This window comes from Botryllus schlosseri, chromosome 7 (assembly GCF_051294905.1).
Source record: "Botryllus schlosseri isolate E-star chromosome 7, Bs_hap1, whole genome shotgun sequence".
In the NCBI taxonomy this organism is placed as follows: domain Eukaryota; kingdom Metazoa; phylum Chordata; class Ascidiacea; order Stolidobranchia; family Styelidae; genus Botryllus; species Botryllus schlosseri.
The window spans coordinates 16,576,136-16,603,949 of NC_137242.1; the positions used below are offsets into that span (position 1 = coordinate 16,576,136).

The 27,814-nt window shown below is 39.6% G+C and overlaps 2 protein-coding genes across 3 annotated transcripts in view; one reads left to right on the plus strand and one right to left on the minus strand.

The window, feature by feature from the left end:
• Positions 1 to 5,137, plus strand: part of LOC145442789 (uncharacterized) — a 33,996-nt gene extending 28,859 nt beyond the window's left edge. The window contains exons 11-14 of one of the 2 annotated variants that reach the window (XM_080320782.1): positions 101 to 167; positions 2,440 to 2,586; positions 3,271 to 3,389; positions 3,456 to 5,137. In XM_080320782.1, the coding sequence (XP_080176908.1) occupies positions 101 to 167; positions 2,440 to 2,586; positions 3,271 to 3,389; positions 3,456 to 4,993 (1,871 nt within the window). In that variant the 3' untranslated portion in view covers positions 4,994 to 5,137. The remainder of the gene's footprint in view (positions 1 to 100; positions 168 to 2,439; positions 2,587 to 3,270; positions 3,390 to 3,455) is intronic. The other variant, XM_080320783.1, reaches the window with a different exon arrangement.
• Positions 5,138 to 10,554: 5,417 nt separating this feature from the next.
• Positions 10,555 to 25,967, minus strand: LOC145442925 (uncharacterized). The gene is made up of 3 exons (XM_080320974.1): positions 25,308 to 25,967; positions 16,503 to 16,661; positions 10,555 to 11,339 (listed from the first exon to the last, which is right to left on the minus strand). The coding sequence occupies exons 1-3, from the start codon at positions 25,309 to 25,311 to the stop codon at positions 11,086 to 11,088; spliced, it is 417 nt and encodes a 138-aa protein (XP_080177100.1). The 5' UTR covers positions 25,312 to 25,967; the 3' UTR covers positions 10,555 to 11,085.
• Positions 25,968 to 27,814: the final 1,847 nt, after the last annotated feature.

The following is a 27,814-nucleotide window of genomic DNA, read 5'->3' on the forward strand; positions in this document are numbered from 1 at the left end:
AATATTTGAGCAACGATTCAACGTCGACAGAAATAAGGAAGTCGTAGATTCGATTGATGCAAGAGTATCTAATGTTTTATATCCTCATTTTGATTTTCAGTCAGTGGCTATCAAGCATACGATCCATACCGCGTCACGGATGCCATTACGACAGGCATCGCGTATACGTAAGTACGAGCTTTAGACGTTAAGACTAAATGGCAGTATGAGGCGTAGGGTTGTTTTATTGAATATGCACTTGGAGAACAGATGTTCACAACAAAACCCTTGTTTTATAAACCATTTTAATATTTAATTTAGCCATGACATAAAAAATTACATCCACAACTACAATATTTTGACACGAGATTGAACGGTATTACACTTGTATTGAAGAAATAATGTCAGTAGAAAAAAATCACTTAAAGTCATCCGTGTATCGCGACCATGACTTGCACGAATTATCTTCAATGCTATTCATAGACAGGTCTCTTACGTCATGACCGAATTTGCAAGATCAACACTACATGAATGTTCACAATTTGGTAGATGTCGCTATATCGTCGACATAACAGATTTCCGCCGATAAACCGACATCATCAGCCGATAGGAAAATGTGACATATTTCAAGTGACACTGCTAATTAGTGACAGAAATTCTGAAAAATGTAATCATGTCTCCGTTTATTTACACTAAAACTGCAGCAGACTGAATAAAACTAGCATATTCATCACAAATGGCTTATATTATACAGTATTACAGGAGACGCTATTCCGCATTGCGACTAATATCTGAACATTTACATCCGGTCCTTATAGATCAATCCTACCGAACTGAAAACAGGCAGTAACTCCCACGTCTTCCTTTTGTTGACTCCTAAACCATCAAGTGACAGCAACAACATTGCCTTTCAAAGTCCAAGCACCAGGCAAGGCAGGATAGGCAGGATAGTGGGCGTTCGGCCATGGCGATAGTCTCCAATTAATCTCCACAATTACTAATGATGATTTGTCGCATGTTGCTTCATAGCATTTAATGTTGGAAAGTGACTTAACAGGTTTAAACAAATATTTTAAGCTTTAAAGCACGATTTGTTTTAAATTCGCCAACGTCTACGGACAAGATATATTATTGGATGTTCTCTTCCATTACTAAAACAATCTTCGATATGATACACAACAATAAGAGACCCAGACGGAAATTGGACATAATATGTGTAGCAACGATATTTTCCCGAATATTCGTACATTCAGGACCGTAACAGCACTTCGTCAGATCCCCCCAAAAAACGTTGGTCTTTGGCCCCCCCATAGGGTGATAAGCCAAACGCCTGGGGGGACCACGGCCCCCAGACCCCCCAACCGGTTAATCGTGTTTGCCACGTCATCTCATTGATATTTATTGGACTGGTTAGTATGGGACGCGCTCCTACGCCTGAACGCGCCTAGCGCGAAAATTTTCAACAACTCATAATTGAATCGGTCAATATGATCGGGAATTGCATACATGTTGCAATCAATTTTTTATCCTCCCTGCTCACGTAATCAGATTCCCCGGTAGATCTGAATGAGGTATCTTGGACACTGTAGGGCCCGTAAATAATAATTAAACATTAAACACATTCGTGCGGTAGAAAACTTCATTACATGATGTTGTTTCGTGACCTCCTGTCTTCTATGTCAAAAGATATTGAAATCACCCAAACGTACTAAACAAAAACAGGCACACGATTTCAAATTGGTAGTTCTTCACTGGCAATTAAATTTTCCTTGCGAGTTAGCATTTGTCTTGTTTGGTTCAGATTTCCAGGACAGGAACATTCGTCGCCAGCCTTAGGCGCCTATGGACATTTAAAAATATAGGCCTATGTATTTGTATATGTCAGAAATTTTTCGGTCAGCATAAGGGCAGTCCTTTTCGGTCCAGATTTTCTCTTCGCTGATCGTTCTGGCACACTTCTTGCAGCCTCCATCATGTTACATGGCCTAAAACTGTATATGTCTTGGTGCGCCGTGGCGCGGTAATGGCTGACGCCGAAATGCCCATTGGTATAAATCATGCTTTTTTCATTTTTTTTGGGGGGGAGAGTACCCAATAATCCAGATAATTGGCGATATTAAATCGCGCAAAGCGCGGATTTTTTTTTGTGCAAAAATTTCCGAAAAAACTTCGTAATTTATGCTCATTTGCGAAATTATTTTGGGCCCCCTTCGAGTTAGCCACCCCCCAAATTGGGGGTTTTGAGGTGCGGCAATTACGGCCCTGCGTACATTCCATGATTTTTCTTAGCACTTACAACAAAGTCGAACTTGCTATTTTTAGGTGTATAATCGTTAAAAGGCAATTTATGCGTAGTATTGCTGGATTCAATTTTAATATAGCAACGAGACAAGACGATATATCAGCAAATGCAAAGCCATTGTTACATTGGATTGATAGTCTGTAAATATCTTCCTATAGAAGATCGGGGACAGATGCATTCGAAATTACAATTCCATCGTCTGGAAGCATCCCAGTGAGCTCGGACGGTCCGTTTTACAGCAAGTACGACTGGCGCTGCTATTCCTCTAGCACATTTGACGGAGAATCTTACTTTCGATTCGTCAGGTGAGTCTTGATACGTAAGGCGGAAGTATGGTGTGACGGTGAACAGATCCCTTGATGTATGACATAATAGAGGGGTAATACGTTCGACTGAGTACGATGATAAGATTTATTGTTGAAATAATATTTACGGGTTGATAGTGGCACTGAAACTGCACAGGACGTCAGCTGACAATGGAAACCGAATAACTTCTGCTAGGGCGATATCATGACAGCAAATCAGATTGACAAAGCCCAATTCAATGTGTCAACGCATAACCTACATACAGAGGTGGCCAGTAACGATGTACTTCTACTTTTTGAAGTACTTCAAATAAATTTACCTGTAGTAAATCTAATACACCTCTACAGTCTACATACAAGGCTTTTACTAAGACAAACAAAAAAGTTGTATACCTAGGTCTACAGCAGATAACGTTCGGACAATCAACCAATTAGGTATTAATAACAAAACAGAAACGAGACGATAGCGATCACAATCGCATTTCCTACTTGCACTACGTTCTTAAGTGGTTATGATTTTATACAGACACTTCAACTTGACGATTTTCAGTTTTTTGACGAAACCAGGCCTATGCAATACGTACTCTTTTACTTCATTGTAATTCTCTACTTTAACTTCTACTTGATTACCGACGATGACTACTTTGAATAATTCTATACTTAAATATTGCTTTTTATCTTTAGATCTGTCACAACCACAACCACAACAACTTCGCAGGCGTCTGACAGCACAACTACCCAATCTGTCGTCAGCACCACCGCGACCGCTGTAAGTAGTCCCACAGCCACGCCGGAAAATACAAGTACGAAAGTCATTGCTAATTTTTGTACGATAATGTCACATTAAGAAATTACCTCTATCCCCACAGCAACCACAGAAAGTAGCACAACTACGTCGACACAGGTGTTTTCAACTACCACAGACGACCAAACTCCAGGAAGTGGTGCAACGACCTCTGCAACTTCAGATCCAACGACTGCAGAGGTTACGAATGAGGTAGCCACAAGTGAGACCACCGAGAGTCTTTCCAACGGAGCTCCGACCAACGATAGTTCCACCACTACCTCTACGATCACAACCATCGTGGTTACGGCAACTGATTCTTCTACTTCCTACACGACGGTTGTCACTACCAACTCACCTACACCCGGAAATGCAAACGACACTGAAAGTAGCACAACGATTGCGGGCACCACAACGGTAAAAGCAGAAAGTCTTACAACTGTTTCCAATACAACGGCATTCACAACTGAAGCGACCACAACCGGAAGTGTAAACGGCAGTATAGACGCCATTGATAGCACAACCATAGGAACCGAGGGACAATCTACAGCCTCCGGCGGCGAGTCGACGACCGATGATACAAATGTGAGCGAAGGCACCACAATGGCAACGGACAACACAAGCGTAGGTACCGCCAATCAGCCAACCGTTTACAATGCAAACGTGACCACTGCTGAAGAAACGACAACTGGAAGTGCAAACGGCAGTAGAAGCCTCATAGCGGCCACGGATACCACATCTGTAGTAACGGAAACGACTGTTTCTATTGCAATGTCGGCAACTACGGAAGGGTTTACGACCGAAAGTCAAAACAGCAGCGAAGGCCGCACAGTGAATACGGATACAACATTATTAGAAACAGAACGTCAATCAACTGTTTTCGACGCAATGCAGACTTCTACCGAGGGATTTACAACGAGAAGTCCAAACAGCAGTGGAAGTAATACAGTTGCCACGGACACAAATTCCGTAGGAACAGAAAGTCAATTGACTGTGTCCAACGCCACGGAGACTACTACGGAAGGGTTTACAACCGGAAGTGCAAACGGAAGTAGAAGCATCATAGCTGCTACGGATACTACAACTAGACGAACAGAAAGTCAGTCAACTTCTTTTAACTCAATGGCGGCTACTACGGGAGGATATACAACCGGGAGCGAAAACGGCAGTGGAAGCATCACAGCGGACACGGATACCACAACTAGAGGAACAGAAAGCCAATCAACTGCTCTTACGTCAATGGCGGCTACTACGGAAGTATTTACAAGCGGAAGCGAAAACGGAAGTGGAAGCAGCATAGCGGCCACAGATACTGCAACGGTAGCATCGAAAAGTGAAAGTACGATGATAGCTGCAACTGAAGAGTCTACGACCGAAAACACAAATGGTAGTAGAAGTATCATAGCGGCCACGGATACCTCAGTCGTAACCACAGAAAAAGAATCGACTACTTCTACTACAATTGATGTCACTACGGATGTATCTACATCTGGAAATGAAGAAATCTCTACAGACACCCATACCACTACGGAAATTGGAGTGGGTAGTTCTTCCACCTACAACTTTGAATCTACCGAAATCTCGACAACTGAGGCGACAGGCGGAAGTGGAAGCGGAAGCTGAGATTATCATTCCCAAAGAGAACAATTCAAGTCAACTTATAATAGTAATGTTCTTTTTTGTGGAAATGAATGTTTCGCGTTATGTATTTAACGATGAAATGCCTTCAATGTGTAAAACACGATCAAAATTTCTATGTAAACATAATGTCTCCTAAGCTTTCTATCATGTTGAATTCCTAGTTGCATAAGTTGATTTAAGGAGATAAATTATCGGATATTGGAACCAGAAGCTAGTAGACAAAATAGACACAAGAACAGTGCCTCCGAACCGGTGGTACGTACGTACGAGGGTATCAAGTGGTACGCGAGAAGCATTCTGCAGTACTTTGGAACTCAAATCTTTAATTAAGGGTGTATTGTATATGCATAGTATATAGCAGGGGTGCATGCGACTCTTTCGGTCCTTGATTGCGACTCTTTAATGATCGCACATGTGTTGCGTCATTTTGCTAGAAAGGTTTAAGCCAGGGGTGTCAAACTCAAATTGCTTCGCGGGCCGGATTCAAGCCTTCAAATCGCTCGCGGGCCGAACCAGTCAACTGATTCCAAAATGTTATACCTCGTGCTCTTGCCTTTCACTTGAATACCTCAAAAGCATGTATAAATAATACACGCATCATATGTTTTTTTAAAGTGGCGAGTCGCAACACCTTTATTCGCGAACAATGGAATTGGCAAAAATATGATGATTGTCCGGTTGAATGTGGTCGAGAACCGCTAAAACAGTGGCGTTAACGACGATACAAGTTGGCATATTCTATGCTCCCGTTGAGTTCGTCGTAATCTGGCGTTAGCCATTCATATGCGTTGTGAGGAATACACAATATTTAATTGCAATCGCGGACGTTCGAAGTTGGTTTATTATTATTAAATCGCTAGTCCGTTTTCTTTCGTGTCTGGGGATGTATTGGGTAGAAAGTGACACAGCTGTGCTACCATAGATATTTCCGGAATATGGTTGTGATAAAACTAATATACTTTCCATGTAAACTGCATATAACGGTTCTGCATTGGCGATTTCGCTTCTTTGAATAACTACTTTTCCGTCCATATTTGCATACAACTCTGAACTTGGTGTGCACTTTTTGCCTTTATGAAATTGGATGTCAATTTCACCGACTTGTTACTATTTGTAACTATAGAGGGAAACCTCAGTGCCGTAGTAGGGGCGTTATGATGGTGCCTGTGCACATGAAAGTATTTCCTGCCAAAAAATCTCAGCATTGTTACAAAGGTACTGGAAAGTACAATAATTTTTAATGTACTCAGAATTGCTTCGCGGGCCGGATGAAATCGTCTGGCGGGCCGGATGCGGCCCGCGGGCCGTATGTTTGACACCCCTGGTTTAAGCTGATTATAAATTGATGCATTTTATCGCATATCAACAATATGCGTATTGTTTACGAGTTGTTGCTTTCCCTGGGGTTTACGCAAGACTTGTAAAATTTAAGGGGATGAGGAACGACAGTGTTACAAATTAGCAATTGAACTCTCGAACCGAGTTCACATAAACGTTTCACCAGCAACAATGGATGGTCATCAATCAATGATAAATCATTGTGTTCAACAATAAACTTGATAAATAATTACGACAGCTCAGGTCACAATCCTTTCCGGGCTAGCAATGGTGAATACGGCTCTTCCATTGGTTGTACGGTGTTTGTTGACTAACATGGTTATTACATACACATGGCCAATTTTCGTCATTTTTATTCCGTGGCTGCCGACTTGTAGCATGGCCCACTTATAGGCTTTTATAAGACACCGCTCGCACGGATGAGATAGCGAGGAGGAGCCTACAACACATAGGTAGGAATTCTGGAGTAGATCTCGGTCGGACTCGAACCCGCAACCTATTGGTGTTGCAGCTGTGGATTACAGTGCTGGGATGACTCGAGTCACATTTTTCGTATGACTTGACTTGACTCGAGTCACTTTGCTAAAATGACTTGACTCGGCGTATCAGAAATGTGGATTGACTTGTGACTCGGAGCAAAATTCACGAGTCCATTTCTAGTCATCAAGTAATCAATGCCGATAAAAATCACTGTATCTTGCATATGTTCGGATTTTTCGTGAAACTCTGGCGTAACCCGCGAGAGCGACCAATCATTCAATGATCGTCCGTTTTGCTGCGCCTCCATTGTTCTCTCACAAAAAAATTGACCGCAAACGAAGTGATTGAAGCTTACAGCTTGCGTTGTCGTAAACTAATATAGTAAAGTACTTTAATAGCAAAGTGTCTTTCTGTTCTCTTTTCTTACCTTAATAGATCTCTTGTTTCACTGAAATTGAATTCTAATATAGTTTATATAGTCCTCAACCATTGGCACAGGCTCGAATTGTATCATATCAATTTTTAAACGGGTAATGTGTTTTATCTTATCAATTCGTTTCTCTATTCTCTATTTTGGCTGGTAACTATAAACTGAGACTATGCAGTTAGTTACGTAGTTTAGCAGTTCTACCTATATGTGAGCGATACACCACCTTCTTGCGTGTATATTTATCTCTATATTCGTTCATCGGTTCAAAATCAACGTCCACTCAATATGTATTCCAGATAGCTAGCAAAATTCAATGACGTAATCATGCCTCATACTTGGGAAAGGCAACTTTACTTCAATTGTGACTTTACTCGTGACTTGATTTGACTCGACTTGACTCGAGTCACCTCCAAAAATCGATTGACTTGACTTGACTCGAGTCAAAATCTGCAATGACTCGAGATGACTCGTGACTCGAAGGTAGTGACTTGATCCCAACACTGGTGGATTATACCACTACGCTATCTCGCCACCTTCTTCCATTTGTATTGTAAAGGCTAGCAATAACTGCAGAGTTTGGCCAAGAAAATGTCGTCGAGATTACCGAACTGAAAATCTTCCTTAAATTCTCATCAGCCTTTGAAGAAACTGCTCAGAACTGCTCATATCAGCCTGATTTGAAACCGCTGGCAGCCCAGGTGGAGATGCACCGTGTCACCACACACACAATAATAGACTTAATTCGATAACTGACTTTTCATCGTGTCATCATAAATTAGAATTTTAGTGTTATTGCTCTTTTGCAGCTAAGATTTTTGATATGCGGTTCGCACATGAAGCATGCTTGCCCACCCCTGGTATATAAAGCATCTGAAAGACTTACTTACTTACGTTCCGTACTATATCCGCTTCATGAAACGCTAGGCCAGCGGTTCTCAGTCGGGAATCCGCGAAGCATCTTCAGGGGATCCGCGAAACCTCTTAATTTGTAAAATGGTTGATGACCTAATTTCTATTTTTTTAAATTAGAGAAATCACAAAGCAGTTTAGTTTCATAACTGCTAAAACTTAAGGAGTCACATACACAGAATGGCCTTTTGAGATGAAATATTCTACTGTGGAAACTCATTTTAATTGCCAAATTGCCAACAGTCTACAAACATATTCCTATTCAGAGATGTTTTGGAACAAATTTGTTTGAAAATAAATCCATTTTCTGCTGTGATATGTATAACTGCTATTCCAGAATAACTTCAAGATGAGCTGCTAGATAGAACTGACTAGGATTGACGTTTATATGTTTTGTTTCTCATTTTGATGCCGCATATGTGGTGATCATACTATAGCAGGGGTGTCAAATATGCGGCCCGCCAGACGATTTCACCCGCCGCGCGAAGCAACTCTCAGTAGATTGAAAAATACTTGTATTATTCAGCACATTTCTAACAAATGTTGATATTTTTAGTAAGAAATACTTCCATCAAATAATCCGTGAATACAACAAATGCTGAGCATGTCCATAGGACACATAATGGCAATTCGGCAACGGTGATCTGGTTTCCCTCTAGTCACCATTAGCAACATCAAGTCCATAACATTGAGAACCAATTCCGAGAAGGCAATACCGTACATACTGACTTCAATGTTTTATGGGGAAATGGACCTAAATCTAGGTATTTACTGAAGGGAAAACGCCAAAGCGAAACCGTTATATGCACATGCACGTGTGACAGATGTGACACAGATGTGGTCGCGAGCACTGCGGCATCACTTCTGAGCCAAAACTTCTGCAACCTCGAGAGAAACACGAATAGCGATTTAATGATATTGATTCCAATAAATAAATTATAACTTTAACTTTTACAGTTAAATCTCTTGCATTCCTCACAACGCGTATGCAGGGTTGACGTCAGTCTACAACCAAAACAAATTGAGGATAGAAATATGACAACTTATGTCATCGTTGAGCCACTGTTTCAGCGGTTTATAACAGTATTCAATCGCTTAATCCTCGTATGCTTTGTCAATTCCATTGTGTGTGAATAATGGTGTGGCTAGAATAAAACCCCATATGATCTTTAATATAATATAATATATTACTGTGTATATTGACTTGATATCATAGTATTTAAAGATACTCGAAAAGAGCATGGATTTGAAGGCGATATTATGTGACCATTTGACTGGTGCGGCCGGCGAGCGATTCAAAAGTTTAAATCCGGCCCGCGACGCAAGTTGATTTTGACGCCCCTGTACTACAGCGTACCGCTCATTGATGACCCTGGCTATCCCGATTTGATTATTATTACCCTCGCTGATTCGCCTGATACCACTCTTGTGTTGTGCTGCATTGTAGTCAGTCGCTTTTAGCTGGCATCCAACAAGCATCCAAGTGATTTTAGGATGAAAGAGGTACACGCTAACGTGTTAACGTTATCTTAACAGAGCCGCGGACCCAGAATAACGCGCTGGCGACAGAGCACGATATAATACCCAAATATGTCGTCGGAAGCATTACACGTTATTATTACATCCACCAGCATCTGTCTTTGTGCAAATTGATTCTCGGCACTCGTTCATATCAATTCGACGGCGTGGATTTTCAAGACACAGCCGCGAATTTCAAGAAATGCCGCTACATAATTCGGTTTAAAATAATCAAAGTCATCCCAATTTCCACACTGACTAAGGAGCTTCCCGGAGACACGACACGACACACATTCAACTCATGCACATGATTTGCGATGTAACGCCCTTCTTGGTTATCATTGGTTGCCCCATCAGTAGTCGAAATGTGACTATTGTTACTCAAGTAAATCTAATTAGCGTTTACTTAGCCATAATTTGCGACATACTCACTTTCACTTTTTTTTAGTTTTTCGGTTCGTCAAGTAGAATTACTATGTTTTCTCATTAAGATAGAGGAAGAGAGAGGAAGAGAGAGGAAGAGGAAGAGAGAGAGAGGGGTAGAGAGAGATACAAGGACGTATATCTGCAGGGGCGATTCTGCCAAGAGTCCAGTATTTTCGTCATGCTTCGCGCGAAATATATATGGAATGCAATAATACGATCTACCATACTTGTAGCCGCCCTCATAATCACGCAAAGGGTTATTGTAGTATTCATTATGACTTATGTCCTGCAGCTGAGCGCGAGACACTTAAGTAGTGATCGTGGAGACGACCGCAATTGAAACAGCGACCAAATAATACGCGCACGGTTTCATATACTGTTCTGCTACTGTCCGATAAGCCCAACTGGGACGCTGTTTTTGCTAAACCACGAAGATTACAAATTACGACTAAAAGGTTTTATTAAATTCACGAATATTGGAAAAAAAATTTACAATGAGTCATCAGTCATACATTTTATTGCTATGTCCATTACGGAAATATAACAATATCGAAATCTTCTCGAGCTGACACTATTCAGGGGAAATCATCAGGAACGGAGTAATTTCAAAATCTTGCGTCTAACTACATTGCCCACATCATAATATGACGTCATAGAAACAGATGCAACATAAAATAATGGCAAATCGTGAATCAATGTTCAGTTTGATCCAAATTATTTTCTACGGACTATTCCTTTCTGTAATAGCCGAATATAAGCACAAATATGATTACCCATCATGTTTACGAATGGTCGTTGTCTGTTCTGATTTAAACAATCCGTTTTTGGAATTTTGTTAGCGATGTTTTTTATACAGTCAAAAATAGAATATCTTTCTCAAAATATGAAGAAATTCCATAGAACGGGACGAATTGATAACACTCCATCAACATCAACAGACTATTGATTGAATACGTATGAAGTTATATAGATTTCACCATTTTTTGCCGTGATCCACACCCTCAATGTCGATCCACATCTTTCCCCAAACAGCGTTTTTTATATACCCACCCTTATCTACTATTACACTATAATTGTTTGCCACGCGTACATTTGCATTCTTGATGTTTGATCCAATCTTTATGGTAACATGGACACACCCATCCGTGCCGTATTCCGCGAATGAGTAATATGCTCCAGGCCGTATGGTCACGAATCCAATTTCACCGCTCACGTATCTTGTCATACCTACAGATATAAGATGCTGTATTTATCGCTGTGTTATATTGCAACTGGGGTGGAAATTTAAAAACTATCACGGAAAGCAACAAAACCACTTTTTCCTGACAACAACTATAGAGTAACTGGATTAAGCATAATAGGCTACTGGTACTATCGTCTGGAAATGTCATCATCTTCGGTCGATATCTCTTGCGTAACTATATTAGCTACTGCAGGGTATCGTATCTTAGACACCACTTGCGGTCTATTGGTGACGCCACGAGTTGCTTAAAAAATATCGTTGAGATGACACTTCAAGTTTACAGAATGCATTGTCAGTTATCAGTAGGGCAAGTTTTTGTTGCAGTCAAATCCGTGGAAAATTGCATTTATTTTTCCCAAAAGTTGCAGGAAAAAGTTGCATTTATTTTTCACAAAGTTGCATCGAAAGGTTGCATTTATGGACAAGATCCTTGAAATTATTAGGGTTTGAGATACTGAAATCAATCCATATCCAAGGCAGTATAGCAAAACTCAGTGTTGATGACTTCAACAAAATCAATAGCCTGAAAAAATTGACCCAGTAAAAATATAATTTTTGGCGGTCTAGCCTGACTGTACGACAAGTCAGACAGGACCTCAAATTTTAACGACTGTGAAATAATCAAGCGATCGGTTTACATATAGTGCCAAATATCCCCAGTAAAAAGTTAGTTGCACGAAAAATCGAAACTAGTTGCAAAAATTTGCATGAAAAAAATGGAGAAACGTTGCAAAATTTTTGTTGCAATATAAGATTCCCCTAAATAGCTTAAAACATCATGCTACATAGCTTCTGAGTATTAGGGAGCTGCCGGAAGCTGTAAAAAAATGGCAAAAGTTGCAAAAACTTTCCCTGGATCAGTGGTAATCTATGGGTCGTTTATAGCCCAACAGGGATATGGCCTGCCCGAAAACAGGTGCGACCCGAAATGAAACGAAAGAAATGGACTCTAATGCTTGCTTTGTTACGTGGGATCCACGAAGACGTATCAACAGGTTCGTGGCGGCCCGCGTTTACACGCTTCATCAAGGAATTTCAGTACAGCATCCACTGTAGTAGACTATTTATTGACCTCGAAGACGTTTTGTATGCCTCTTTTCGAGAGTTAACGGCTCACTAAAGGGATTTAAAAGATTCGAAATCACATATCATAAGATTCGCATTGTAACAATGGCAACAATTACAAACTTTGAAGTATACGGTACTATAGTAGCTGCTCAATTTGTAATTAAACAGTTACAAACACGAAACAAAACAAACTAATGACAAATTTGTAAGTTACAGGGGAAATCTTTCTGTCTGCATAAAATAGGTTGGTCAATTGAATAATGGTAGACTGCAAAACTTTAAATGGAACAAATATCAACCTCGCGCAATGACAGTGAATAAATGTCATTATAGTGTTGTGCACTGGCGATGTTTTCACTTCAATGTTGACCAATCGACGAAGCATATGCTTGGTAATCGTCATAACAATCTGTTTTGGCAGCTAATTTACATTGGCGTGCGAGCTCCGTGCGGTCATTTGTGCTTGTTTATGAGCGAATCAATTTGGGAATATGCTGAGGTAGTCAACGTTCTACAAGTGGGAGTAGCAATTCCAAAGACATCTCACTGTTTCGTTAAGTAGAAGCAGAAAATGAAGATATGAAATGAATACTCAAGTCAATATCGTCAAAAAGCAGAATTGATCAGAGGATCGCATACTATTATCAGTTAATCAGTGGTGGCCATGGGTGGCGAGATAGCGCAGTGGTATAATCCGCGGCTGCAACACCAATGGGTACGGGTTCGAGTCCGACCGAGGTCGACTTCCGAATTCCCATACCTAAGTGTTGGAGGTTTACCTAGGCTCCTCCTCGCCACCTCATCCGCGTCAGCGGTGTCTTACAAAAGCCTAGAGGTGGGCCGTGCTATAAGTCGGCAGTTACGGATAATAAAAAAGAATATCGGCCTGGTGTAAATGACCACAGTAGTCGACAAACACCATGAATACCCCAAACCAAACAAACAGTGGTGGCCACTGTTGCATTGTGTATCCTCGGGACTAATACCTTACTTCATCAATGTATTCGATTACAGCAGAATATCGAGTATTGTCGATTACGATTACGATTATATTGAATAGTTATCCGAATTACTTACGATGACATTTATTTTACTTCTTAGAAATTAAGCTTTTGCGCATATGGAAGACAATATAACGATTACGAAGAGAAGACTCCTTGAGAGAACAATTTTCTTTTTAAATGTGACAACATCTTTTTGTTACATCACAATATATCCATTGCCGACGATTTCACACCGCAACGATATTCATTTCAGGTGTAATCAATGCTGTATTGCGTCAGATTCAAATGTTGAGAAGAAATTGGGGAATAACTATTGATGCCTGTTTCAAGTATAGGGATATATGAGAATAAGTTACAGTGAACCTAAAATAATGCCATAATGATAAATAATAATTGCTTCTCGTATAGTTGTAAAAAAGTATGCCCATTGCCTATAATCCACTGAATACAGATATTGTGACCGGCCGTCAAGGAGAAAACGACAGAAAACCGGTCGCTACTGATTTATAACAGTTGCCGTTGCTTCGATGTGGCTCGTCATGTTTTTATTTGACGACTACAAAACTTCAAATCTTCGTTGGGTGTGCGTGCAATGTTCATGCTCCCCGTCAAACAGCGACGTTCAACTTCGTTTAACTAACTAACCAAACATCAAAAATTACGTTTCTATTTGAAACTGAAGGCGGAGTGGTGATTATTATCCGACTCCTTCTAAGTATAGTATAGTGTATGGTTTGTACTGACGTCTGGAATACGGCATGGCGGTGGTTCTTCCAGTCGTACTTTTACATCTAATAAGCATTTATTAATGGATAACAGCATATAACATTATGAATAACACCATATAACAAAATATTGCAAAAGTTTTAGTTGGCTAAACATTTTTATGTGTTGTGTTTTAGTATTCCAAACTAATTACCAAAATACCATAATTTTTCTGAAGTGTCCCAACTTTTTGAGAAGTATCAATTTTTCTAATTTTTGATTTTACTCATAATTACTCCGTATTATTCACAATAATTCTTTATTGGAGGTATGAAAACACAATTGAAAAGATTATTATGAACAAATATAGCTTACTCATGCATAAAGTAACAATGCAAACACTTTATAAATCGTCAGTACTGGTTTTGTTTGGGTGACTTGCGTCTGTGAAATGAGAAATCTTCTCTTACTATGGACCACAATTAACACCATGTCACAAAATTTTGCAAAATTGTCGTTGAGTAAAAAAAATTGTATGGTGTTTTGCTATTCCAAACCAATTACTAAAATACAAAAATTTATACTGAAGTTTCCCTGGTCTTTTAAAAATGTCACTTTTTGAGATTTCTCGTTTTACTCAAAATTGTCCTGTAATAATACGCCTAATCCTTTATTGGGCGTACAAACACACTAACAAAACGAAGGAATATGCACTAATATTGGCTACCATATGGATTGTATAAGAATGGAAACACTTCAACAAATTTCCGAAGTGGTTTTGTTCGCACGATTTGGGTCGATATAGACTGAGAATTGTTCTCGTATTATGGACCGCAAATTATCCCCCATCATGATGCTATTTCACTACTCTTAGTATCTTCCTTCCAAATCATACATATCCTCCTGAAACACGTCACTGTTCCTCGCTTACATCACCCATACATGAACTAATAAAATAAATGTGAAAGTGCAGGTAATGCGTTTTAAGGACATGTCCCACTTCATTTTTTCACGTATCTCGATAATATTCATAATCATAATCATATTATTGCTTGGATATTTTTGGATAGTTTCGACTAGACGTGACTTTTTATTTCAAGTCAAAAGTAAAAAATAGTCAGCTCGACAATCGAAACGGATATTGTACCCCCCTGTAATAAGACTGGTAGCACTCTAAATGTGCTGCCTTCGTAAAGGCTACGCCCTAAATGTATCTTAGCTTAGCTTTACAATCGGGATATTTGAAAAAGTTATTCTATTCAGATTTTTCTGATTCTGGACGAGATTTTTCGGATTCGCATGGATATTTGGACAAGATTCTACGGATTCGGACGGATACTCCTCGGATGGATTCAGATTTACAGATATCATTATCCACTCATCATTGGCGTACACTGCTGGTGACACGTAGTGTTGCTTCATTCTGGCAATGTTGTTATGGCGCGCTATTATGACATGCTGTCCAAGTCAAACACTGCGTTGCGTTCCCTCTAGGTTCCGCAACACAGTCGGCGAATACGTTGGCATGCACTTTATTGCGCAACAGAAAACATCAGCAGCATTTAGATGAGAGCAACAGATAAGAACGGCATCGACCGTACGGCGTCGGTACATCGTCAGATAAAAGAATGCACGTTGGTTGATCGGCAAATAAAAAGTACGTTAGTGGCTCGACAGGTAAAAAAGACCCAACACTAGTCGAACGACGGTGTTTTATACGGGCAGAGCTCCGAACAATCGACGCCAATGAGTAATATGGTGATTAGCACGGTGATCCTCCATATAGTTGTCCACATCACAATTTTTCATCATGCGCTTCTAGATATAAGAACCAATGCCCACACAGTCTTGCTTCAGTGAGGATATTGCGGTACGTTGAGCCAAATCAACCTATTTATTTCATTTGGTCGTTTATGATTCACAATGAGCCGACGATGGACTGTCTACAACGTACCGCAACGTAACCTAATAGGCTACAAGTTGTAAAATGATAAGTTCACCGACAGTACAAACATTTACAATACAAACGAAATGCAGGTTGCAAAAAATGTGACTTTGTAAGCAATCTTGACACAAATTTTGACGTATTTTGCCATGTCAAAAAAATCGTCCTATTTATGAGACCAAGTTCAACATTATTGTTGCATCGTAAATCAATGTGAAAACATATGAGAGAATATGTGAGACAGCACGAAAAAAATACGACTCTAATCACTGCAACCATGAGTCCAAGTTTGACACTGACACATGTGAATCAGGCGTGCACTAATTCCTTACAGATATTTGGAAATCGTTGGCCTGCAATTTTGCGTATTACATTTTGGTATGAAGCTTGAGGATCTGATATTTCGTCTACGAAAATAGACTTACGCGATTTACTTCCTGTTGTAACCTTCTCCCCACCTTTACTGCTAGATTCGCCATCGATTTCCTCATCAAACACCTCGATCTTGTCTCTCGTCACGCAGGCTTCAATATCTTCGTTGTACGCGTTCGCAACACAAGTGCGGAATGAGCTAGGTCTGGCTCCTTCGAATAATAACGGAAATATAATGTGAACGAACGTATATGCAGCGTGCTAAATTTCCCGTATACTATTTAAGGAAGCTCTATGTAAACTTCCGTAAGTCTACTGCGATGTGGGAAATAATGAGATTCGTGTCCGAATCTATTAGTTCACAAATCCGACGGGTCGAATTCCCGATAGTAAAGCCACTACCATCTGGAACAACTAATTAGGCAAATTAGGCAAGGATTCTCATGCAGCATGTCGAGTCTGCGGAAATAAACTAACCGCGCGTTCCTGGGACAACTGTGAGCAACACAAGATTCAAATTACAGCATTTACATTTCAGATTACCAGTGAAGAAGGTGAACTGCGCTCCAAATATGATGTGGTCTAATATTGAAGATAAATTTTGCAAAAAAAGTATGGTGACAAACTAATTCTTCAGAAAGCTACCCTAGTCAAAGTGCATCAGAAAGAGTTTTTTCAAATATTTACCGTAACACACTCCACACACCATTGCTTCTTAACCCATTGCGATATTCTCGATATCACTGACTGGCCCTACAGTCCTGCAATCATCGCTATCAAGACATACAGTCGAATTTAGGGATACGATCACTCAAATGTAACAGAAGCACGAGCAGTATGAGAGTATGGCCTCATCAATAGCATTCTTATTTCTGCCGAATGCGCAACTATAGTTGAAATTCCATCAGAGGTGGTCAGTAACGAAGTACTTCTACTTTTTCGAAGTACTCAAGTAGTTTTCCTCTACTTCTGGTACTTACTCAAGTAGATCCGACTTTCGATACTTCTACTTCTACTTCATAATATTTTGTGATCTACTTACTTACTTTTCGCGATTTTCAGTTTGTCAAGTAGAAGTAGTTTAATCCTTCAATCAGGAAGATAGCAAGAGGGATTTCGGGGCTGTTTTCACGGGTTATCAACATTTAATTTTCATAAAAGTTGAGTAAAGCCCAGAATTTTTGTCTCTCTTCGCGCGCAGTGGATACGTAGTAACCAGTATGATTTAACGAAAGTATCGGTGAATATAATTTAGGTAGCGGGTTGGCATGGTTCCGTTCACACCGAATTGTCGCCCTTCGCCCATATGAAATACTTTATCAGAGTTTATATGGCTCTTCATAACGTTTGAAACTTATGTTTCGCACAGGTTTCGCAGTCTAGCATTTACTTATCATATCGTAATCTATAGCAGTCCATGGCGTGTCATAATCTGGAAAAGTGTACTCTGACTTTTTTTAGTTGTAGAGCTGTTTTAGCATACCACCTTTGAAACTTTCTGGACGAAAGACATGAAATACATTTTCCGCTTTTAGAAGTAGTATTTATATTTCACTTTCAATTTCCAGTATCATCCATATACTTTTAGTTCTAATTAATATCAATTCTTTTGTCTGGATAACAGATATGTTGAAGTATAAAAACAAGTGTAGCAGTGTTGGGATGACTTGAGTCATGACTTGACTCGAGTCAGACTCGAGTCACCTTTTTCGTATGACTTGACTTGACTCGAGTCACTTTGCTAAAATGACTTGACTTGACTCGGCGTATCAGGAATGCGGATTGACTCGTGACTCGGAGCAAAATTCACGAGTCAATTTCAAGTCATCAAGTAATCGGGGGTCGATAAAAATCACAGTAAATTGCAAATGTTCGTATTGTTCGCGAAACGCTGGTTTAATCCGTGAATGCGATCGATCAATCATTCAATGATCGTGCGTTTTACTGAGCCTCCATCGTTCTCTCACAAATAAATTGACTGCAAGCGCAGTGATCGAAGCTTACAGCTTACATTGTCGTTTACTAGTGTAGTGAAGTCATTCGATAGCGGAATGCCTATTTGTGTTTTCTAATCTTAGCTTAACCAAACCTGTTTTATTGAAATTGAATTCGAATATACTTTATTTATAGTCCTCAACCATTGTCACAGGCTCGATTTGTATCATATCAATGTGTAAATGGGTAATGTAATGTATTGCATCTTATCAATTCGTTTCTCTGTTCTCTATTTTAGCTGGTAACAACAAACTAAGGCTATGCTTACGTATTTTAGCGATACAGCGACTTCTTGCGTGTATATATTTAACTCTATATTCTTTCATCGATTCAAAATCAATGAACACTCAATCCGTATTTCAGACAGCTAATATAATGCAATGACGCAATCATGCCTCATACTTCGAAAATGCAACTTGACTTGAATTGTGACTTGACTCGTGACTTGACTTGACTTGACTCGACTTGACTCGAGTCACCTCCAAAAATCGAGTGACTTGACTTGACTCGAGTCACCTTCGAAAATCGATTGACTTGACTTGACTCTAGTCAAAATGTGCAATGACTCGAAATGACTCGTGACTCGAAGGTAGTGACTTGATCCCAACACTGAAGTGTAGTAATGCCTTTAATTTCCGGAAATAAAGCTACGCAATAAGGTATTTTACGATCCACCACATTTTTTATTTCCGTTTATAGTAATCGCGCAAGGTGTTTACACCGTATCCTACACAACTTCTCCGTATTGCTCTCTAACTAAACTGCGGGTCTTATAATATGGGGGAGGGCGCGATACCATGATATTTTCTAAAACGTGCTGTTCGGGTATACAGAGGATTAGTATCGCATTTCCATATCAATATTAGCATTTTCATCCCATGATGCGGATGAATTAGGATTGGGACCTCGGGATCAAATTTCAAATCCCGGGATCGGGATTTCCCGGGATTTTCGCTTCTCAATCCCGGGATTTCCCGGGATTGGCAAAGTAGCAAAATGCACATACAAGCTACACGGACAACATGTATTCCTTGCAATATTGACGCAAAAACATGCTCCCGTGAATACGAATGAAACGCAGCGATCGAAAGCCACCCGGATAATGAGCGTTTAAATTCATGTACCGCCTGCTTCGTGTATAGGAGTTGATTTGTCCAACGTGATCGAAAAACGTCCAGCATTCCGTTACATTGCCATAAGCTCTTCTTCCACACACTTGCGGATTTTTTTGTGCTCGATCACGAAGTCCCGAACCCGTTTGTGACATCTTGGCAAGTTATAGCCGTCAGCCTTGAAGGCCCGACGAATTTTGCTCACTTTGGAGCAATTTGTTTAAATGCTAGCCCGTCCACAGAAGTTCACCGAACCAAGGATTATGCGATTTATAAAAGGAATGATATTTTTTTGACTTGCCCGATTGAGTCATGCGGGTTGATTTAATTACTATCATGTGTTCGGACCTTGAATGCGTTACCAGTCCCTTTGTGCTATACCAGTGGTTCCCAACATTTTTCGTCTTATCGCCCCCTCATCAACCTCGACATGCACACATTTTCGCCCCCCATCCATCCCCTATCGCCCCATATTTACGGATCCGAATAAGAGGACATATAAACGGGAAAATCATTCACCTAATACTTTGATCGCCAAAGAATTGAGTAAATAAAAAGCTAATTTTTCCGAGTAGGTGCTCCAAAAACCGGTTTCCGCCGTTAAGTTGACCATTTTTAGTCAACTTTGGCGTCGTATGCAGAATAAGCCACTGCTACGATCCGTAGACTACGACGGAAATGATTGTGCAGTTCATTTTATGCCATAGTTGGTTTTATTATCATATAATTGTGAATTGTTTTAGACAATCAGCCGAGTTTGTAACACTGCTTCATTACCAAAATAAGATACATGACGCTACGTAAGCCTTGGTAGATGCTGTTTACAAATCCCGGGATTTCATTGCGATTAATCCCGGGATCGGGATTGCTTCAAATCCCGGGATCCCGGGATCGGGATTTCCCGGGGTCCCAACGCTAGGATGAATGCTTATGCTGTCGAAAATTGGATACCTCCTGGTATGCATCAATATGAATCAAGCACGGCACCTTTCGCATAGCTCAATTTGCACCTTTTGACAATCCATGCGAACGAATTACGATCGTTTTCACAACTACTTACTTACTTGATTAGATTTGAAGTCAGTCAATTCTACTTCTACTTCAAGTAGTTTTAAGTTGCTTATTCAAAAAGTACTTCTACTCGTACTTGAGTAGATTATTTCGTCGCTACTTCTACTTCTACTTGAGTAGGTTTCTTGACTACTTTGACCACCTCTGAATTCCATGTTGGTTGGTGCGTGTTATTATCGGCTTTACAGTGGCGATCATCCTTACCGGAACATACCGTTTAAACCAGGGGTCACCAACCTTTTTGCAACCAAGGGCTACTTTTGGGTACTGATTGAAGCGACGGGCTACCATTTACTCCCGCCGTTTACCCGTATCAGACGGAATTTCCGCTTTAATATTCGTAACACTAGGCAGAAATAGCATAGCGGTAAGACTTCCAAGAGAGTCTTTTTATCAAAACATCTCATTTCAACTTGCTAGCCACTAACACTTTTTAAGAAATCACGAATTACTTCGCACCATGTTTATATAAATTATACAACAACTGCCAGCTCAAATTCCAACATAAATCATGTCACACGTTGGACTGGACATCGTGTTATCTGTTTTCATACCAGTCAGTGGGAGGCCTGGCATTGCATGCTATCAACTATAGTGAGCTGTACTCTGGTATGTAACTTGACACTGCAACTCTGAGTAAGTGTTCCAGATGTGCACTGGTGAGGCGTGTTCTAAGTGTTTTTTTTTATGAAGGTCGTGTCCGCAAAGGCTGATTCACAACGATAGGTTGAACCAAACACGCTTGCAACCTTCATAGCTGTTGCGCATTCAACACTGTACCTTTCCGTGTCAACAAGGCACCAAAAGTTTGCTGCAGGCTTTTGGGCTTTGAGGTGTAGGTGATTCTGCAGTGGTACAATTTCAATCTCTGACTGTTCAGCATCCAGACATGACAGATTTCATTATACGTGACAGCAGCATCGATTGCATGACAGTGTTGGGATCAAGTCACTACCTTCGAGTCACGAGTCATTTCGAGTCATTGCACATTTTGACTCGAGTCAAGTCAAGTCAATCGATTTTCGAAGGTGACTCGAGTCAAGTCAAGTCAGTCGATTTTTGGAGGTGACTCGAGTCAAGTCGAGTCAAGTCAAGTCAAGTCACGAGTCACGAGGTATAGTCGTTATTACGTCATTGTATTTTGTTAGCTGTCTTAAATACAGATTTTGTGGTCATCGATTTTGAACCGATGAAGGAATATACAGTTAAATACACGCAAGTAAGGCGCTGTATCGCTCACATATAAGTAGAACTAATAAACTACGTAAGTAATTGCACAGCCTCAGTTTATAGTTACCAGCCAAAATAGAGAATGAAGAAACGAATTGATAAGATACAATATATTACCCTTTTGCAAGTTGATATGATACAATTCGACCCAGCGCCAATGGTTGAAGAGTATATAAACTATTTTCGAATTCAATTTCAATAAAACAGGAGGTTTGGTTCAGGGATATCTAGAATTTCTAGATATCCCTGGTTTGGTTAAGTTAAGAACACAGAACAGAAAATTATGCTATTAAATTACTTTACTATACTGCAGTATACGACAACGTAGGCTGCAAGCTTCGATCACTTCGTTCGTGATCGATATATTTGTGAGAGAACAATAGACGCTCAGTAAAACGCACGATCATTGAATGATTGGTTGCTCTCAAGGGTTACACCAGCGTTGCGCGAACAATTCCAACATATGCAAGATACAGTGCTTTTATCGACACCGATTACTTGATGACTTGAAATTGACTCGTGAATTTTGTTCCGAGTCACGAGTCAATCCACATTTCTGATGCGCCGAGTCAAGTCAAGTCAAGTCGTTTTAGCAAAGTGACTCGAGTCAAGTCAAGTCATGCGAAAAAGTGACTCGAGTCATCCACACACTGTTACATGAAGGTAAAATATGGTACTATAAACTGCGTTGAATGTAAGATAGACAAGCTGTGTCAAAAGATGCAATACATAATGCTGGGCATACTGTATTTGCTAGTACTTCACCGCTATCTACAACCGGATAATAATGTTGTTTACTACTTTGGTATTGTCATGGACGTCGAGCTACCATAACGGATCCCCCCACCATTTCAAGAAGACCTTCGATGGCATGCCGTCATATTTTACATCTTCGATATATATATATAACCAGTTCCTGCAAAGCTGTCAAATTTGTTACTTTGCCATATCACCGACATTCTGGCTAGGCCGCCAAAACTATATCTTTCCCAGTACGCAGCAAGAAAATTGCGCAATGAGGGAAGAGATTTTCCCAAAAAATCCAAACGGCATACCGATAACACGGTCGTGCTTGGCAGGGGTAGTTACAATTATTGCTTCAGCCATATTGTGTCATATATAGCATAGTGATATCAAGCTAACCCATCATATAGCTCAGGGGTGTGCAACTCAAATTACGTCGTGGGCCGAATTCAAACCTTCCAAATGCTCGTGGACCGCACCATTTGCTTTTCATTTAGATACTTTATTATAAAGCATATATGGAATAGTATATTACAATTGTGTTTCTATCATCGTGTTCTAAGGTTTCATTCTAGCAAGTAGCAACACCTTTATTCATGAACAATGGAATTAATGATGATGATTGGCCTGTTGAATACACTCATGAAACCCTGCTAAAACAGGGGCGGTAACGACGATATAAGGTTACTTATTTCTATTCCCCCTTTGCCTTAGTCGTAGTCTGGCGTTAACCTCGTGTTTGCGTTGTGAGGGAAACATGAGATTAAACTGTAAACGCGGATCTTGGAATTTGTTGGATTCTTATTAAATCACGACTCAGGTTTTTCTAGATTCCGGGAACCTTTTGAGTAGGAAATGATGCAGCAGCGCGACCATGCACTGATATTTGAATTATATTTTTGTGCAAATAATATAATATCCATGTAAACTGAATATAACGGTTCGGCAACTGCTCTCTGAATAATAACTACTTTTTGGCACATTATTCTATGAAACTCAACTCAGTGAGCACATTTTTACCTTTTTGGAATTGGGCGTCAATGTCGTCGATTTGTTCCTATAGTGGTAACAAAGTGTGAAACCCAAAACACCGTATTCGGGTGATTATAATGTGACCTACGAACATACTCGACATTTGCTGTCTTAACGGAATATTCAACGGATGTATTTCTTCAAAACAATTCAGCATTTGTAACAAATTTGCTGAATAATATAAGCGTTCTCGATATACTCCGAATTGACATCCCTGATATATCTCTTTGTGATGAAAATCAAAGAGAATATAGAACCATACTAGAAATAGTTTATAGCATGTTTTTAAATCACTCCTTTATATTTTGACGTAATATTTGATAAAAGTTGCAGTAAAAATTGGTATGAAAAATAGAAACAAGTTTCAAAAGGTTGCACTATAAAATCTCTCCAAACAACTTGAAACATCATAGAACATATATTCTGAGTATCTTGGAAGATGTCGAAAGATGTAAAAAAGTTGCCAAAGTTGCAAAAACTTGCCCTACTAATTACTAAATAGAAATTACTGAGTTACATTTGTACATCTAAATGGCTCGCTAGTTTGGTCTTATAAGTTTCAGTAACGTTCTGCGAAACATATATTCATCAATTTTTCGAACCACAGGCCCATTTGTTTCTTTTGCGCAGCACAGGTTATATTGCCGCGTAGGCCTTGCCAGCAATGCGCAATTCCGTACGCACACAGCTTAGCACAGTACCGACGATGTGACGAAAAGGGTACCCACGTAACCACGACCAGTGGTGATTTTATACACGTTTATAGGCTTATGCACATATATGTTGCAAGTTATAATGAGAGTCTGTGCTGTTGCATATCACGCAGAAGCAAATTGACTGACACAAATACCGAGAGAAATGGGATTATAAGATAGAGTCCGCGTCGAAATGTGATGAAAACAGTGATGAAATCCGTGCCAGTAATTTCACAAAGGGTTAAGAAACTATGAACAGTAACCTCAACACCACCCATGTTATGGCAATAGTTTGAATAATATTGACGCTGACGCTCGAATACGGTGACGCTCTGGAGAAAATGGCTTCTGTCAACATTTTTTCTCAGATATATCTCAGATATGAGTCGACATTAGATCTAGAATTCAGTAACTCTTTAATGAAGCACAAGGCCTAAACTATCGTGGGTCTCCGTAGCGGCATGATGTCCTATTTTAAAAGTTTCTTTCTCACTTTTTTATTAGTGCTTATAATATGTCTTTCGGCGTGCAATGGAAAATCATCCTTCGTTTTGGAGGTTGACTACAGAATTGCTACTCAAGTGTTGTTTATTTAGGCTCCCTTGGACCATATTGTCCACGTCTCAGTGGTGTCTTACAAAAGCATAAAATGAAAGTGTGGCCGACCTACAAGTCGGCTGATTATATGTCATATTAAAGAATATCGGTATGGTGTGAGTAGGGATGGTGTGAACGTGAGGTTCACGATCGCGTTCTGTGTGTGAACCTCGGAAATTTAGAGGTTCGCGTTCACAACAGAACCTTGGTAGGTTCTGCACTGTGAACCTTTTTGGTAAATTGTAATTTGCACTTCATTATAAGATCTTTGGTTCAAATTTATTTCATTCAACTGCGGGTCACTCTATGCATGCTTTATACGAACTGGCAAAGACTTATGTCATCAATAATAATTATCTTCCTTCAAGTAACGCGTACTTACCCATCACGACAAGGTGAATGCTGCAAGTGCATCAAAGGATTTTCTATTTCCAACATCCGCCGTAACCGTAGGCCTATATTAAGTATAGGTATGACAGATCAATGGTAAACGCGAAACTGTACAATGCAAAGAATAGGAAAGACAGGATGAATTCACGAAGTGCATCAATGATTTATCTCATTTGTAATTATAAGCAATGGAGAAGCTACTAGCTCAGTAAGCAAAACTACATTGAAACAACAGCAATGAGTGGTTATTCGAGTCCCACCTATACGTCTGTGGTTTATCTTATCTTCTCGTCGCCGATCCCACTGGACGTAACGAAGTCATTGCCATGGGACACATAGCCAAAAACAGGTGCAGCGCACAACTTGTGTCATAATAATGTATATAATCGAGCCTAATTGTTAAATATTGAAAACTGACAGTCTAGAAGGCATGGTTGTATAATGACTCGAGTCACGATATTCCAATGACTCGACTTGACCCGAGTCATTTTCTCAAAATACGGAAATGACTCGACTCGACTTGAGTCAATCTGTGTATTGACTCGACTTGGACTAGAGTCATTGTGCATGACTCGAACCAAGTCATATGACTCGAGACTCAGACGGCCAATACCGACATTTCATTGTAATTTCGAATAATAGTAGTAAAAAATAGTAGTAAAATTTCCCATTAATATATACCGCTATTTGTCTGTGTGTTGTCTTCCGTGTATAGTTGATTTTCTCTCGTCTCTTGTTATGACTACCGGTACAGCTGACTTTGCCTAGCGTTAATTTTTATTATAGTATTATTACGTCATACTTTGCCAATTTGGTTTTCGTTTGAATCTCTCTCTGTATGTTTATTATTGTGCCGTTAACTCTCGATAAGGGGCACACGAAGAGTCTTCGAGTTAATAAATGCTTTACTGCAATGAATGTAGTTGTGAAAGCAATACTCAAGTTTAGTACCGCCAACCATATTTTCAAATAATAGTACAGTAACCACACTATTGGGATTTCGTCTATTGGTACTGATACTTGAAAATGCGACGAGAAACTGCTAAAAGTCGGGAAATTAGTATATTATAAATGCGAACTATTCGATATCACCAGACAAAGTTGTAAAAAGTGGGTTTAACAAGACTTCAACTGGAAATTAAGCAACAAAACTGCAACAAAAAGATCTAATATTGTCATAGGAGCTATCTATAGACACCCCCACCAACCACTGGCTCAGTTTATTGAAGCTCTTGAGAATTGCCTAGAAAATCTTACTGCACAGCATAAGACATTTTACCTGCTAGGAGATTTCAACATATACTTTCTTAAAACATCAAATAAATACTCTAGGGAATTAGCCGATCTTATAACTAACTATTCTTGTCAATCACTGATAAATGACCCTACTAGAATAACTCAAAAGATTCAATCGCTGATTGACCATATCTTTACGAACAACTATTCTCAGCACGACTCTGGTATATTAATCAGTGACATATCTGATCACCTGCCAATATTCTGTAAAATTGCTAACACCTCTCCAGGAGTTAAACCAAAAATATCTTTTATTCGCGACTATTGAAGACTCTCACTTGATTTGTTTTCATCCGAACTTACTGAAGCATTAACTGACCTACAACCCGTCTGCAGTTCCGAACCCAATAACATTAACCAATGCTTTACCTCATTCATTAGTTGTATTAATTCCTTTTTGGACAAATACGCACCGCTTCGCAAACTAACGCGCAAAGAACGCCGGTTCTCGACCAGACCTTGGTTCACTCATGCAATCCGAAAATCTATAGCAACTCGACGTAAACTATATAAAAGTCATTTTTATCAGGCAATGCTGATAAAATGATTTTATACAAAAAGTACACTAATATTTTTACCAAAGTGAAGAAAAAATGTAAAAGCAATTATTATCGGGACCAATTCGAGAAGATTCAGGGGAATCAACAAAAAATCTGGAATCTCTTTAATCGATTATTCAAAACCTCCATACCAAAAAAATTTCCATCGAAAATCAGTAATGACAATGTCATTGTTGCTGCTGAGAAAGACATATGCAATGAGTTTAATCAATACTTTGCGAACATTGAAAAAAATCTTGCAGATAAACATGTGTTATCTAGAACCTACAAGAACTACCTAGGTAGGCCACAACCTAACTCAATTTTCATTGAACCAACAACAGAGAATGAGATCATAACAATTGTGCACAATCTAAAAAAAACTCGGCAACAGAGCCTGATGGTGTTCCTGTGAATATTTTGAAGGAAACCATATTCATAACAGCGTCAACCCTCACTGTATTGATTAACAAATGTTTCGAACTTGGGATCTTTCCTGATTGTCTCAAAGTAGCACGTGTGACTCCGGTTTTCAAAATGGAGATCCACTCAAGTTATCCAACTACAGACCAATATCAATATTACCAGTCTTCTCTAAAATTTTAGAAAAATTAATGCTAATTAGATTAACCAACTTCACAGATGAATTTAATGTATTATCTGA

Bases quoted from the DNA above. Each gene is read 5' to 3' on its own strand.
- LOC145442925 (XM_080320974.1), bottom strand. The intron at 11,340-16,502 runs GTAAGTCTATTT...TTATATCTGTAG, and splicing joins TACAACAGGAAGTAAATCGC to GTATGACAAGATACGTGAGC.